This window comes from Arachis hypogaea, chromosome 6 (assembly GCF_003086295.3).
Source record: "Arachis hypogaea cultivar Tifrunner chromosome 6, arahy.Tifrunner.gnm2.J5K5, whole genome shotgun sequence".
Taxonomy (NCBI): domain Eukaryota; kingdom Viridiplantae; phylum Streptophyta; class Magnoliopsida; order Fabales; family Fabaceae; genus Arachis; species Arachis hypogaea.
Window position 1 is genome coordinate 12,625,703 of NC_092041.1, and position 15,458 is coordinate 12,641,160.

The 15,458-nt window shown below is 33.2% G+C and overlaps 3 protein-coding genes across 3 annotated transcripts; all 3 read left to right on the top strand.

Moving 5' to 3' along the window:
- The first annotated feature begins 5,120 nt into the window (after window positions 1–5,120).
- On the top strand, window positions 5,121–8,646 carry LOC112696082 (3,9-dihydroxypterocarpan 6A-monooxygenase). The gene is made up of 2 exons (XM_025748679.3): window positions 5,121–6,121; window positions 7,748–8,646. Exons 1-2 carry the CDS (start codon window positions 5,195–5,197, stop codon window positions 8,405–8,407), a joined length of 1,587 nt encoding a protein of 528 aa, XP_025604464.1. The 5' UTR covers window positions 5,121–5,194; the 3' UTR covers window positions 8,408–8,646.
- On the top strand, window positions 8,565–11,012 carry LOC112696084 (cytochrome P450 93A2). The gene is made up of 2 exons (XM_025748680.3): window positions 8,565–10,067; window positions 10,156–11,012. The coding sequence occupies exons 1-2, from the start codon at window positions 9,102–9,104 to the stop codon at window positions 10,792–10,794; spliced, it is 1,605 nt and encodes a 534-aa protein (XP_025604465.1). The 5' UTR covers window positions 8,565–9,101; the 3' UTR covers window positions 10,795–11,012.
- A 97-nt stretch (window positions 11,013–11,109) lies between these two features.
- On the top strand, window positions 11,110–14,183 carry LOC112696085 (cytochrome P450 93A3). The gene is made up of 2 exons (XM_025748681.3): window positions 11,110–12,911; window positions 13,348–14,183. Exons 1-2 carry the CDS (start codon window positions 11,997–11,999, stop codon window positions 13,978–13,980), a joined length of 1,548 nt encoding a protein of 515 aa, XP_025604466.1. The 5' UTR covers window positions 11,110–11,996; the 3' UTR covers window positions 13,981–14,183.
- Window positions 14,184–15,458: the final 1,275 nt, after the last annotated feature.

Here is a 15,458-nt window from a genome sequence, read left to right on the forward strand (position 1 = left end):
AAGCCAACATCATGCTATCATTCATACAAAATTAAACTCACCCGATATCTTGCACAAGTATGAAACAACCAATTTGGGTTCTTTGATGTCCCTGATTTCTTAATCAACGTTTTTAAACCGCAGAAACAGGTTTCCTCATGCTTTTGTCTTCTTCTTCGCATTGACGAGCTCGACGTATAACTACTCTGTGAGTGCGATGGAAACCCACCACCGGCCCCTCCACTTCCGCTTCCCATCATTGCGCTGAGATCAACTTCCTCCTGCAAGAACAACACTTGGGTCTGCGACACCGCTCAACCAACGCAACCGTGTTCTTCGAAGGTTGGAAATTAGGGTTTTTAAATTCACACTTGGGGACCAAATTGAAGCAACACACTAAACATATCTGGTCAGCAATACACACACCATGCCAGGTGTTACGGTGGGCAGCCAAATCACCGTCCACGTTAGCACATTTCTAACGGCGACGTCACTGACTTAACGGAAGGACAAACGTAGTTTAAAATAAATCTTTCGAGGACTATTTTGATTAAAAAAAATATTCGGGGACGAAAATGAATATCACGTGATCTTTCAGAGACTAATTTGAGTATTAACCCTATTTTTATTCCTTTACTCTAGAGTGTCTTCCTAAATATATAACTATATAATACATGACAGATGTGCCTTGTGACATGTATGTATACACACATAAATTATCTTTTTAAGGGATTTTTTTAGAATAAAATATAAAAAATAATTAATTTCTGAAACAAGATATTTAAACTTTAATTTTTAGAATGCGATTTTTTTTGGAATTAAGGGCAAGTTCGCCACACCTCCGATAAACTCTTTATAAATTATGGAGTTCGTCGCACTCTCAGTGAACTCTATGTTGGATTTGGCATAGTATATAAAGGTGGTGGAATCATTTTTATTTGTCCCTTTCCTTCAAATTCACTTTATTCCTCCTTTCTATCTTTTGACGTCCGTGAAGTTCGTTATCCATGACATCCTCAGTTTCAGATCAGTAAATAATATGTTAGTTAGAGTTACTGTTTTCAGGTTAGTTAGAGTTACTATTTACATGTTAGTTAAAGTTACTGGTTAGTGATTCCATGTTAGATAGAGTTACAGTTTTATTGTTTACATGTTAGTTAGAGTATACTATGTAAATATTATTTAAAGTTACTGTGTACTATTTACATGTTAGTTAGAGTATATATCATGTTAGTTCGATTTTTTATGTTATTGTTTTCAAGTACAGTTGCTGTTTATTATTTATAACATGTTAATCAGTATAAGTTGTTAGTCAATTCTTAGTTAGTTTAGTCAGAATAGTTAGTTTAAGTTGTGAATTATAAGGTAATTAGTGGAATAATTAGTTAGGTTAGGCTAGATTAGAAAGAAACATGATTATGATTCAGTTATTTATTGATTAGGATTGTTTAGGATGTTAGTTGACGACCTTATGTAGTTGGGTTAAACTTTAATTAGTAAGTTTATAAACTGATTAAGAAGTAAGGTAGATAATTAGTAGGTTTAAATATGTTTTTTAATTAAGAAGTTAGTTAATGTGAAAGGAACTGAGTTCAGTATATGTTATTTTATTACTAGAGTGTGGTTAGATAGAGCAGCAGTTATTAAGCTACGAGAATATATTTTACAGATTGGATCAGGCTGAGCACATTGCTAGCAGACTTGATCGAGTGGTACACTTTTATCACTGTTGTTTATTTTATTGTAATTAATAAACAGTGAACTTGTTATTTTATGTGTTCGCCGTCTTTTTTTATTTTTTGTTTCTGTTTGGTAGACGTCTCGGATCTTGCGTACCAGGCGGAATTTGATGACACGGCCGCCGGAGTAGATTATGCCATATCTCAAATGAGCCGGGTTTGAGTATGTGGCCTATATGGTTGAGTTCGAGCACAACTGGCCACTTTTCTTGGCGTTGATAGAGAGGTGGAGATTTGAGTCCCACACGTTTCATCTACCTTGCATGTGGGGAGATGACTATCACCCTGCAGGACGTGGCCTATCAACTAGGACTCAAGATCGAAGGTGATCCTATGAGTAGATACATAGGTGGTTGGGAGCAACACCATCAAGAACAGACCATTGAGAACTTATGTCAACAGCTACTGTGTGCTGTGTCCGGCCCAGATGACAGATAGTCACAGACCAAGTGGACTGTGAAGCTCACATGGTTCCACAACACGGTATGTGAGAATCCTTCATCACAGCGTTAATGCACTTAGAGATATTCATCGTCATGTGACCAAATCGACGAACCTCATCTGCATACTGCGCCTACTGTGGCCGTGACATTTCTTCAAGCCAGTTTGTGATTTCTACATTTTTGCTCTTCAGACGGTCAAAATAATGAGCGAACTCACGCTGCAACTTCAAATATGCTGCGTTAATCAGAACCTTCTTCAAGTCCTTGTTCTTGAAGTGAGTCATGAAGTTGGCAGCAATGTGTCTTGTACAAAATACCTGGAAGGCATGAGGTGATTTTCATAAACTTCTCTCGGCGTTCAATGTACCATTAATTGATTTGTGTCTGTCTGAAATCACTAAGACACCGAGTTGTAGTGTCACATGTTGTCGCAGATACAAAAAAAAAAAAAGAACGACCATAACTCCTTCGTCTCACCCTCAACAACGGAAAATGTAATAGGCAAAATATTTGCGTTGCCATCTTAAGCTATGGCCATCAACAACATCCCACCATATTTACTATATAAGTGGGTGCCATCAATGGAAATAAGTGGCTTTCAAGTGCAATGCTTGAAAGCCATAACACACGGTGAAAACATCCAAAAAATCCGATGAAACATGACTATGTCGACGGAAGCAGGCCAAGGCTGTGTCACAAGTTGCACCCAAGTACCTAAAGACCCATTTTCAGTTAGCATATTATAGATGGTGTATTTTTTAATAGCGAATAACTATAATGAAATAAATCTTACCGGGAAAGTACATCCACATAGCGAATAACCAACAAGAAAACTCGTCGTATGACTCCTCTCAATCGCCATATATTCTAGCAATGACTCTCTGTTTCGCAAGTCAAACCTTTCTGTAGGACGCCTTGTAACTGAAGTGATTTTTCACATCTCCTTGCAGAACCCTGATGCTGATTGTTGGATCCCCTTAGACCATTGTGAAAATGTGTTGAGCAATCACATTCGAATCCAACCTACGATGGTCTTGCTCCATCGAAGTTTGCATGTAAATACGAGGACTAGTGTATCTCATAACCTCCCACTTTTCTTGCTTTCGGCAATATGATATGAGTATGCTCCAAGTACAACTGGGCCCGAATTGGATACACTGTGCATTATACCTCAACTGGTCACTCTTTACTATTTTGTATTCCGCAGTCCTCCTGATGCTGTACCTCTTAACTGCCAACGTGATTTCTTCCTTGTTCTGAAATTATTGTCCAACCTTAAACTCATTGCTTGGCTTCGAGGCCTCCCTGGTAAACGACCAATCCGAAGTCATTGCATCGAGATTCAACCTAGAGAGGTGATCCGGCAGGTCATATGGTCGAGAAATGGCAGACTGTGTCAGAGCGATTTGTGTGTCACCGTAGTAGTTCATCTATTCTTCTTCGTCACCATCATTAGGAATTCCGGGTGGTTCATCATCAGCATCGTCTCCGTCATCGGGGTTAACTTCATACTGATCCATCATCGGATCCGTGATAGCAAAACGCTTGTTACTTTCAACATTGTCATCCATCAAGTTAGCATTGCGAACTTTAACATTAAACCCCTCTTGACTACTTTCAGATGGCATATTTAGATCCACCATCATCCTTCTGATATTTCATCTAACAGCTCCACTCAATGGACTATCATCGACAGTATCTGCAGATGATCATCGGCCACCCAACTCAACGAGGAACACGAATAATTCCAACAGATGAACATTTGTCCATCAGTTGTGCACGACCTTATAAGATGTACGTCCTCATCGTCACATAAATGATACCTAATTCAAAGTAACAGAAATATTTCTCACAACCGTGGTCTAATAAATATACTATCAACAGAGACAAGACAACTGTGATATACCTTTTAAAAAATAAACTTCCATATACTTCGGTCGAATATCTGTAGTAAATTTTTTTCACTCTTTTTGTCTCTTGCTGCTCGATGGAATGCAATATCAGATTCTTCAACGCTATTAGACTGTTGACTTCCGGTGTCAAAAAATGATAGAACCTTTTTCATCATATACCATTTTACCATCGTAATGAATGGATAAATGGGTTCCTTGACATTGTAGAGAAAAATGTCAACAATGAAAATGAAAGTGGAGAATGAAACTGTGGTTCTCAACTCTGCTATCCAACATGCACACTTTTATTTTGGAAACCCACCTTAAAGTTTGTCGGAGATGCAACGAACTTGCCTTTAATTCCAAAAAAAAAAATCGCATTCTGAAAATTAAAGTTCAAATATGTTGTTTCGAAAATTAATTTTTTTTATATTTTATTCTAAAAAAAATCCTCTTTTTAAGTGTATAAAATAATTTTAATTTCTTAAAATACATAAAATATCCCTCCTATTTTGCAGGTTTTAGGTCATCTAATATTTTAATAAGAGTATGAACATATGATCTAAAGCATTAAAATGTCTTTTGTTATGCTTGATATTTTGTAAAATTTTGGTATCTTATCATGTTTCGAGCATCATACTTCACATATCGAAAAAAATGTAATAATAAGTACAATATTCTTGATTTAGCATAGAGTGTTTAAGTAAAAGTCTTATCTTTATTATTTATTTAATTAACCTGTTTCATTTTAGATTGAATTCTTTCTAAGTAAAAAAAAAAAAAGTAATATATAATATAATATTAAAAAAATTTTCAAGTATATTCATACACGATATTTTAATAATTTTTAATGGTTGATTTTAATTATAAAAAATATATATAATATATATAATTAAAATTAACTATTAAAATTTATTGAAACACTTATTAATGGATATACTTAAAAGTTTTTCTATAATATAATACAATGCTATGTCTTGTAAGACGTGTATTATTAATTTTTTAAGTATATAAGATAATTTTAAAAATTTCATCCAACCCCCAAGAAATCCTCATTAATTTGCAATTGCATGTTCTGAAGTCCAAGATAAAGAAGCAGCAATATCTATATATATCAGTCCCAAAAGTCCAAAACTGAACCATGGCTGCTACAAGTGCTAGCATGGTGTTTTACATCTTCTCATGGTTAAGTCTTGTTGTTTTGACTTCACTCCTCAAGTACCTAATTAACAAAACAAGAACAAATCCCAGAATTCAAACACCACCATCACCACCATCACTACCAATAATCGGACACCTTCACCTTATAGGCTCATCAGTAATACCAAAGTCATTCCAAGCCTTGGCTAAACTCTATGGCCCTCTGATTCAGCTTCGTTTAGGTGCCTCAACTTTCATACTTGTCTCCAACGCACAAGTTGCAAAACAAGTGTTGAAAACCAATGAAATCAATTTCATTAACAGGCCTCACATTGGGTCCACCTCTGAGTACAACCTCTATGAAGGGTGTGATTTTGTTTTTGCACCTTATGGGCCTTATTGGAGGTTCATGAAGAAGCTATGCATGAATGAACTTCTCTCGAGTTCTCAGCTTGGGAGATTCATGCACGTAAGGGAACAAGAGATTAAGAAGCTCTTGAAATCACTTATGGTTTGTTCTAGTGAGGGCAGAGAGTGTGATTTGGGTTTTGAGCTTACTACTTTGACCAACAATATCCTATGTAGGACGGCCATGAGCACTACATGTGTGGACAAAGATAAGAATAGCAATGATGATGCTGTGGAGATTCATGGTTTGGTGAAGGAGTTTCTTGAACTTGGTGCCAAATTTAGCATTGGTGATGTTCTTGGGCCTTTGGGTAAACTGGACTTATTTGGGTATGGGAAAAGACTTTTGAAAACACTCACTAGATTTGACCAGATCGTGGAGAGGATCATGGAGGAACATGAGAAGAAGAACGATAATGAAGGAGAAACATGGGACATGATGGACGTTTTGTTGCAAGTCTATAGAGATCCAAATGCTCAAGTGAGATTAACAAGGAATCATATCAAGGCCTTCTTCCGAGTAAGTTCTTTTTTTTCTTCTTGCCATGCATTTCATTGTAATTAATTACCCAAGGGTAAACTAACAATACTCTCCAAAGATTTAACTATCCCTAATAGATTTAAGTAACTATTTCTAAAACCGGTGAATTTGGTACAGTAATAGTTTAATGATTAGAATTGGTGAGAATCGTTCAAAATCCATAAAAATCGATCCAATTGAATCACTTTAAAAAAAATTCTAAAATTGTTAAACATATAATTTAAACTTAAATCCTCCTTGTTATTACATATTCTCTTTGCCATTAAATTATATTATTTTTTATTATTCTATATACTGATTATTAATTATATAATAAAAAATATATAATAATTTTGTTAATATTATTTTAATTTTATATTCACTTATATTTAAATTAATTATATTTTTTATTATTTATAATTATTAATATAAATATTATTAAATATATAAAAATAAAAATATCAAATATTTTTATTAATTACAATATCATTACTCTTTTTATGATTTCATAATATTTATTAAATATTATTTTTTAATAAAAATAATATAATATATATAAAATAATTAGTTAGTTATTAAAATAAAAAATAGTTATTGTATTGTAAAAATAAAATTAAAAAAATTTTATTATAAAAAGATACTAAAATTGTATATATTTATTTAATGATAACTGTATTATAGCTTATTAATTATAATTTGTTAAAGTTTGATTATTTTTAAATTATTAATAAAAATATTTATTTTAAATTTTAATTTTAAAATTTTAATTATTTTATATATTTTATTTATGTAAAATTAATTTTATCAGTTCAATTAATAATTTATGGATTAAATTAATAAATTAATAACTTGATTGATTTGATTATGAATTCGATTCTTAAACAAATTCAAACCAAATACAAATCAGATATGAAAGTAGATCGAATTTTTTCTTTACATCCTACTTTTGTCAAATACAAAATTACTTGTCAAATATAAAAGTATTTTGTTATTTATAGAAAATAAACCTTTTGGTTATATTTTAAAAACGAGTTTATCGTGTAAGAAAGTAAATCTTTTGAAACATTTTTAGTGGTTTACTCAAATCAATAAAGAAGTCTAATGCACTCACAACTTGAAGCCCCTTAGAGATGAAGATTTAATATTTTTAATCTATTCATAAATTTATAGTTTTATACTTTGCCGTTGACGTGGAGAAGATTATTTTTGCCGACCCTACATTGGAAATTTTTTTAATCATCCTTGGTTCAAAAAAAAGTTAAGTATTTTTTATTAGTGTTAGCAAAATGTACATTTTATTTTTATTTAAAATTAATAACTAATAATTATTATACAATAATTTAATCAAATTATAAATTATTTAGTAATTTTTTACAATTACTTTACACGAAAATAATTATATAAACTAGTATGTAAAAATTCTAATACAATTAACTTTACATAAAATTAATAACTAATAGCTGTTAGATAAAAATTTAATCAAATTGATCAAATTATTTATAATCTTATATAAATGGAGTGCATCTGGATCTTCACCAGACTAGTATGCTGAGTTTTCACCAAATTTGAATGCAAAGGAGAACTTTTGATGACTAAACTTGTTTGTGGTGTGTGGAATAATGCAAGGATATTTTCCTTGCGGGAACGGACTCCAGTTCAGTGTCAGTGCAATGGACCATGGCAGAGATCTTAAACCACCCAACAGTATTGAAGAGGTTGAGGGCAGAGATTGACGCAGTGGTGGGGTCAACCAGGCTGGTCAACGAATCCGACTTTCCAAATCTTCCTTACCTCCAAGCTGTTGTAAAGGAAGCTATGAGGCTCCATCCAACGGCACCGTTATCTTTGAGAGAGGCTGCAGAAGATTTCAGCATCAATGGCTACAATGTGAAGAGCCAAACAAGAACAATTATCAATATCTACGCCATTATGCGGGACCCAGAAGCATGGCCCAACCCGGAAGATTTTATCCCTGAGAGATTCTTGGATGATACCACTAACGATGGGGTCTATGGTGATCACTATAATTTAAAGGAACGTTTCATTAAAATGAGTGTTAACGATTTCAGGTATATTCCGTTTGGGTTTGGTAAGAGGGGGTGCCCTGGAGCTTCTCTTGCTTTGACGGTCATAAATCTGACGGTTGCTGCGTTGATCCAATGCTTTGATTGGAGAATCAAAGGTGGAGATAGGGTTAACATGGAAGAAGGCTCCTCTTTTTCTATGGGATTGGCACAACCACTTGTTTGTTACCCTGTTACACGTTTTAATCCCTTTCCTCTGTAGGCTTAAATGTCTAAAATTACACATAAAAATATTTTTATGTAAAAATAAATAATAAAAATATTTTTATGTGACAAGTATGTAAATAGAATGTGTCTTTATTTGTTGTACCAACTACCAAGTTTTCATCAATGAAGTTGAAAATAAAATTCTTGTAAGAATTGTATCTTATTTTCATTGATTCATTTTGGGACCCTTTACAAAATATATGACTTCAATTTATGTGATAAAGTCTACCTTAGCTTTCTCTTCTCTTATTCCCATTCAAACAATAAAACAATCCTATATCCGGCAATTATTTAGATTAATATGTATGGATCTTTCTCCAAGGAGAAGGACTAAAACTTAAAACAATAGTTCTAGTTTGGCCATTACTTGTGATTTTACAAATAACAACATGTAGAGGAGATTAATAAAAAATAAAACACTTTAATAGATTAATTGTAAACTACTTCAAACTCATTTCTATATATAACAATAACAGAGCTTTCTTTGCATATGAGGACAACAACAGATGAAGGTCAAAATTTTATTTGAGTTGGATTTGGTCACAAGATACCTCAATAATTGCCGGCCTTCACAAAAAAAAAAAAAAGTTAGAGCAAAGTACATACAAAACATATCAAACATAACCTATATACTAGTAAATTAACCAAGTCTATCACCTTTCTAATTATATAAGATAAGATAGAACCACATGATAACCTATATACACAACTTCAAGAAGAGGAAGTTTCATAACATGGCTAGTAGTTATGATTACAAAGATTATATTCAACTTTTCATGATATGGTTAATCTCCACAATCATAGTTAGAGTCATACTCAACAGAAAACAGAACAAGTCACATAAGAAACCGCCAAGTCCACTGTCCCTTCCTATAATTGGACACCTTCATCTTCTTGCTCCAATTCCTCACCAAGCTCTTCACAAACTCTCAATCCGCTATGGACCTATAATGCACATTAAACTTGGTTCTGTCCCTTGTGTAGTAGCTTCCACACCAGAATCTGCAAAAGAATTCCTCAAGACTCATGAATCTTCCTTCTCAAACCGGCCTCGAAATCTCGCTGTTGATTATCTTACATATGGTTCTCAAGACTTCTCCTTTGCCCCATATGGACCTTACTGGAAGTTTATGAAGAAGATTTGCATGTCTGAACTTCTCGGAGGTGACACGCTAAACCAGCTTTTACCATTGAGGAGGCAAGAGACAGAGAGATTCTTGAGGTCATTGCTTAAGAGAGGGATGGCTGGTGAGGCTGTTGATGTTGGAGGAGAACTCTTGAGGCTTTCGAATAACGTTATCTCGAGGATGATCATGAGCAAGACGCATATGGAAGATGATGGTGAGGCTGAGGAGGTGCGGAAGCTGGTGCAGGACACAGCAGAACTTACTGGGAAGTTTAATGCTTCGGATTTCATTTGGTTCCTCAAGAACTGGGACTTGCAGGGTTTCAGAAAAAGGGTTGAGGAGATTCGGAACAGGTTTGATTCCATGATGGAGAGAGTGATCAAGGAACATCAAGAGGAAAGGATGAAGAGGAAGAAGGAAGGAGAAGATGGTGAAATCAAAGACCTACTTGATATATTATTGGACATACATGAAGATGATAATTCTGAGATACGTTTGACTAGAGAGAACATCAAGGCCTTCATCTTGGTAAATTTCAGATTCGTATATATATATAAATTATATCTAGAAGCATTAATTTTTAAACTTACCAATTTCATTTTTGTCAATATTGCAGGACATATTTATAGCAGGAACAGACACTTCAGCATTAACTATAGAATGGAGTCTAGCTGAGTTGATAAATCACCCTCAAGTGATGGAGAGAGCAAGGCAAGAGATCAAAACCGTGGTTGGAAATAATAGGATAGTAGAAGAATCAGACATTGTCAACCTTCCTTATCTTCAAGCTATAGTCAAAGAAACACTGAGAATTCACCCAACAGGTCCAATGACAGTTAGAGAATCATCTGAGGATTGCACCATATGGGGCTACGAGATTCCGGCAAAGACACAATTGTTTGTTAATATTTGGGCTATTGGAAGGGACCCAAATTACTGGGAAAACCCACTGGAGTTCAAGCCAGAGAGGTTTCTTGTTGAAGAAGAAAGTGGGAAGAGGCAGTTAGATGTTAGGGGGCAACACTTGCATATGATTCCATTTGGGAGTGGTAGAAGAGGATGCCCTGGAACCTCACTAGCCTTACAAGTAGTGGAGGCCAACCTTGGTGCAATGGTGCAGTGCTTTGAATGGAAGGTTAGTGGCGGTAGCAGTGAGATTGTTGATATGGAAGAGAAACCAGGGTTGACTCTTTCCAGGGCTTGTCCCATGATTTGTGTCCCTCTGCCTAGGCTTAGTCCCTTTCCATCCATGTGAAATAATATGGCGGCTACAAATCTTAATTTCCATGTCAGTGGCCGCTTATCCATAAATACGCCTTCTTATGAATGTGATGGGGCATTAGCTAGGGGAGGTTGGATCCAAAGTCAATAAATAAATGGTTTGAATTCGAGAGATTGGTTGCATACAGAGGAATTGGATCCGAAATTCACGGATAATAAATAAATAAATAAATAAAAACATATTGGATATTATTCGTTTTAATGTATCTTATTATATCTGCAGATTTAATTTGGTAGGTTTGATAATAAATAAATAAATAAAAATATATCATTTATTAAAATTTTAAATTTTTTTTAAATTTTGATTTTTTTATTGCTAATGAATTATAGATAAAATAACATAATCTCTCCATACTCACCCAAAAAATCGCGGATTCGAGTTTTTTTATTTTGTTAAAAAAATTGATTTTTTTATTTTTATTATTTAAAAAATTAACGTTGAATAATTTTTTGAAGTAAAACATGTCAAAAAGAGGGGAAAAAAAGTTAGAAGCAATTTTTTTTTAATTTGAAATATTTTATATCTATGTATTCAATTTGATTCAATCAATAAATTATTAAATTGGATCAATGAGTAAAAAATATTAATTATGCTGCTAAGTGTATATTAATTAAAATTATTCACTAAAATCAACTATCAGTATATAATACATTTTAAAATATAAAATAAACATTAAAAATAAATTAAATTACACATATATTCGTACATAAATATATGATAATAAATTTTAATGTACAAATATTATTTTAAAAAAACAAAACATATATATCTAATTTAATATGAACTAATTTAATTTTTGAAAATCTAAAATAGTTTAAAAAAATTTTATTTCGTATTCTTTTATTATTAGTAAAATAAATGAATAAGTTTATACACAATAAATATATAATTATACATAATATATATAATTTTAAATAATAAATTAAATAAAATAATTTCAAATGATTTTCTCTCTCAAATTATTTTTAATTTTTTAATAATGCTAATGCCTAATGAACTTGATATTTTGGCTACATCCCATCTGATTTCGTCTCTATGTGAGAGCTTACTTTAGAAATCTGTTTTCTAAGAAAATTTAATGGAAATGTAAACGGTCTAGACGAGCTATTCAAGTGAATGATTCAATGCAAGTTATATATAAGATGATATCATATATGGAAACTCTTTAAAAAAATATGGCAGACTTACAATCCTACATTCAAGTGTTGTTAATTTGCGCAGTTTCTACCATCTTCATTGGATCCATAATACTAAGAAAAAGAAAGCAAAACCATTCTACTCTGCCGCTTCCGCCGGGTCCAAAAGCCCTACCAATCATTGGCCACCTCCACCTCCTCTCATCAACACCACATCAAGATTTCTGCAAGTTCTCAACCCGCTATGGGCCCATCATTCACCTCTACCTCGGCTCCGCCCCTTGCGTCGTGGTGTCCACCGCCGAGGCAGCTAAGGAATTCCTTAAAACACACGAAAACTCTTTCTCCGACCGCCCCGCGCAGACCGTGGCCATAGAGGCCCTAACTTACGGCTTCAAGGACTTTTTGTTTGCCCCGTACGGACCTTACTGGAAATTCATGAAGAAGGTGTGCATGTCGGAGCTCCTCGGCGGCAAAATGCTCCATCAGCTCCTCCACGTGAGGCAGCAAGAGACAAGGAGGTTCCTTAGCGTGTTGGTGAAGAAAGGGGTGGCTGGTGAGGCCGTGGATGTCGGGGGACAACTTATGACTATCTCCAACAACATTGTTTCGAGGATGATTATGAGGCAGACGAGTTGTGGGGACGGAGAGATTGATGAGGAGGTGGTGAGGAAGCTGGTGGCGGACACGGCGGAGCTGACGGGGAAGTTCAACTTGTCGGACTTCTTGTGGTTCTTGAAGGATCTTGATGTCCAGGGATTCAAGAAGAAACTCAAGGAGATTCGGGTAAGATTCGATGGCCTGCTGGACAGAGCGATTGAGGAACATAAAGATGAAAGTAAAAAGAACAAGGGTGAGGGTGCAAGGGATATACTTGATGTTCTTCTTCACATATCTGAAGATGAAACCGCTGATATCAAATTGGATACCGAAAACATCAAGGCCTTCATAATGGTATGTCCATCCAATATCCATATATGTGCAACTAGCTAAAATTTTGTTTAATTATTTTCATATGATTGGGACTTATCATGGTCATGAATAGTGAGAAATTGGAAGAATGAATCTGATTACTCTGTATTGAGATTTGATAGTTACTAGCTTGGACAAAACTGACTAATTGACTCGTACATGTAACTAATTTGATAAGTACATTTTTACTACTAGCACCACAAACACTAATAGTTTTCTTCATGTAGTTTAAATACCAAAAAAAGAAGCTCAAATATTTAACATTAAGTGTCACTGGAAGTTGCTAACGATAGTCGTTAGATGATTTGACTAAATTTTCATTTAATGACTCTCAACTATCAATGTGAAGTCGACTATATTTGAGTTTTCACCTTAACATTAATATTGTTAACAGTAGTAATTAATGTGAACTTTGTAGGACATACTTGTGGCAGGGACAGATACAACGGCTGTGACAATGGAATGGGCGATGGCAGAGTTAATGAAGAATCCAGAAGTTATGGAGAAAGCGCGTCAAGAGGTGGATTCGGTGGTTGGAAAGAAGAGAATTGTTGAAGAATCGGACATTCCCAACCTTGTTTACATTCAAGCCATTGTGAAAGAAACACTAAGGCTTCACCCTGCAGGCCCATTGCTATTCAGGCAGTGTTCTAGAAGGGCCATAGTAAACGGTTACGAGATTCCAGCAAAGTGTCGGTTGTTCGTGAATGTGTGGGCCATTGGTAGGGATCCTAACCACTGGGAGAATCCGTTGAAGTTCAGGCCCGAGAGATTCATGGGGAAACAGATGGATGTAAGAGGACAGCAATATGAGTTGATTCCATTTGGGAGTGGAAGAAGAATGTGCCCTGGAATCTCTCTGGCTTTGCAAATTGCGCATGTCACTCTCGCTGCCATGATTCAGTGCTTTGAATGGAAGCTTCATGATGATGAGAAGATCCTTGACATGGAAGAGAAGCCTGCTGGGATTGTTAATCCAAGGGCTCACCCTCTCATTGCTCTCCCGCTTCCAAGGCTTAATCCTTTTCCTTCTATATCACAAGATATATAATCATAACGAAGAATGTTTGGGCAGCAGAATTTATGATATGTAGCCATCAATCAGCCATTATCAATATTTATAATGGTGTGAGATAAAATTTAATGATGTATAATTATTATTTATATAATACATTTAAATATCTAATAATGGTGTATAATTACTCATTTATATAATATTTTTAAACAATAAATATATTTATATATAAATAGGTCGTAATTGTTTTAGCTACTAATTTTTGTAATATAATACATTTGTTGCATGTTATAATCAGTCAAAGTGAAAGCCCATACACATGTTTTCAGCTAAATTATACTATATTAGCCTTTAATTTCATGTTGTTGATCAAAGCTGTGTAACAGTTTAAGAAGAATAATCTTATATGATCAAATAAAATTTTCCATTTAGTTAATACTTGATAAACAAATATATTTTAGAAGAATGTTAGAAAGTAAACAAAATTTATTATTTTTAGTTAATAATTAATAATTAATAATTAAAAATGTAAGTTAAAAATATATTATTAAATTATTAGACTAAAAAAAATTAAATTAATGATTAAAAATAATAACTAAAAATAATAAATTTTACTAACTTTTAAGTATTTTTTCTATTTTTATATGCATATTCAAAAAATATGTTAGTCAAATCTTAAACTCTGAATATTAATAATATAAAAATACATACATAATTAAAATATTAATTAATATTAATAAAAAATATTTCTACTAAATATTTCTCATAATTTATTTATTTGTCTTAAATGCAATTTGTGTCGATTAGCCACTAAGATTTCTTTTCCTAATAAACTCGTGTTGTTCCATTTTGGTGATCAAGTTATAATTTTTTGATAATATATTTTAATTCGATAAATTAAAAATTAATCTAATATTTATTTAAATAATCGAATAAACTAATTATTTGATCAACTTAAATTAATTAATCATAACTTTTTTTTAATCGGTGAACATAAGAGATATTTAAAAAAAAATGCTAATAATTGAGATGATGATAAGATTTTTCCTTTTTGTTTTGAAGTAATGGGAGAAAAAAAAAAAAAGAAGATTCAAGACAAAGCTACCGGCTACCGTGGTTCCACGAATTAAATTTCACTGGAGAATTGATGATAAGGCAACTTCTTCGACTATGCTATTTACATTAAAATTAATTATTATAAAAAATATATAATAAATTATTTTAATATATAAATAATATTTGTAAGGCCATTTATTTATCAACTTACGACGATAAAAAAAATAATGACCATGATAGTTGGTCAACATTTTATAAGAGAGAGATTATATTTATTATTTTATTATATTTTTTTTAATTTTATCAATACTGCTATCTCTAGATTTTATCATAAATTTTTTGAAAATGACATTGAGTCATAATTGAAAAAGTCAAAGACAATCTCCTGTGCTGATTATACTATTGTTTTGGAGGCAATGGACGAATTGACCAAATTTTTAAAAAATATGCCTTAAAAA

Coding starts and splice junctions, on each gene's coding strand:
- LOC112696082 (XM_025748679.3), top strand. CDS start 5,195: ATGGCTGCTACAAGTGCTAGCATGGTGTTTTACATCTTCTCATGGTTA. Junction 6,122..7,747: donor ATATCAAGGCCTTCTTCCGA/GTAAGTTCTTTT, acceptor GAATAATGCAAG/GATATTTTCCTTGCGGGAAC.
- LOC112696084 (XM_025748680.3), top strand. CDS start 9,102: ATGATAACCTATATACACAACTTCAAGAAGAGGAAGTTTCATAACATG. Junction 10,068..10,155: donor ACATCAAGGCCTTCATCTTG/GTAAATTTCAGA, acceptor TCAATATTGCAG/GACATATTTATAGCAGGAAC.
- LOC112696085 (XM_025748681.3), top strand. CDS start 11,997: ATGGCAGACTTACAATCCTACATTCAAGTGTTGTTAATTTGCGCAGTT. Junction 12,912..13,347: donor ACATCAAGGCCTTCATAATG/GTATGTCCATCC, acceptor TGAACTTTGTAG/GACATACTTGTGGCAGGGAC.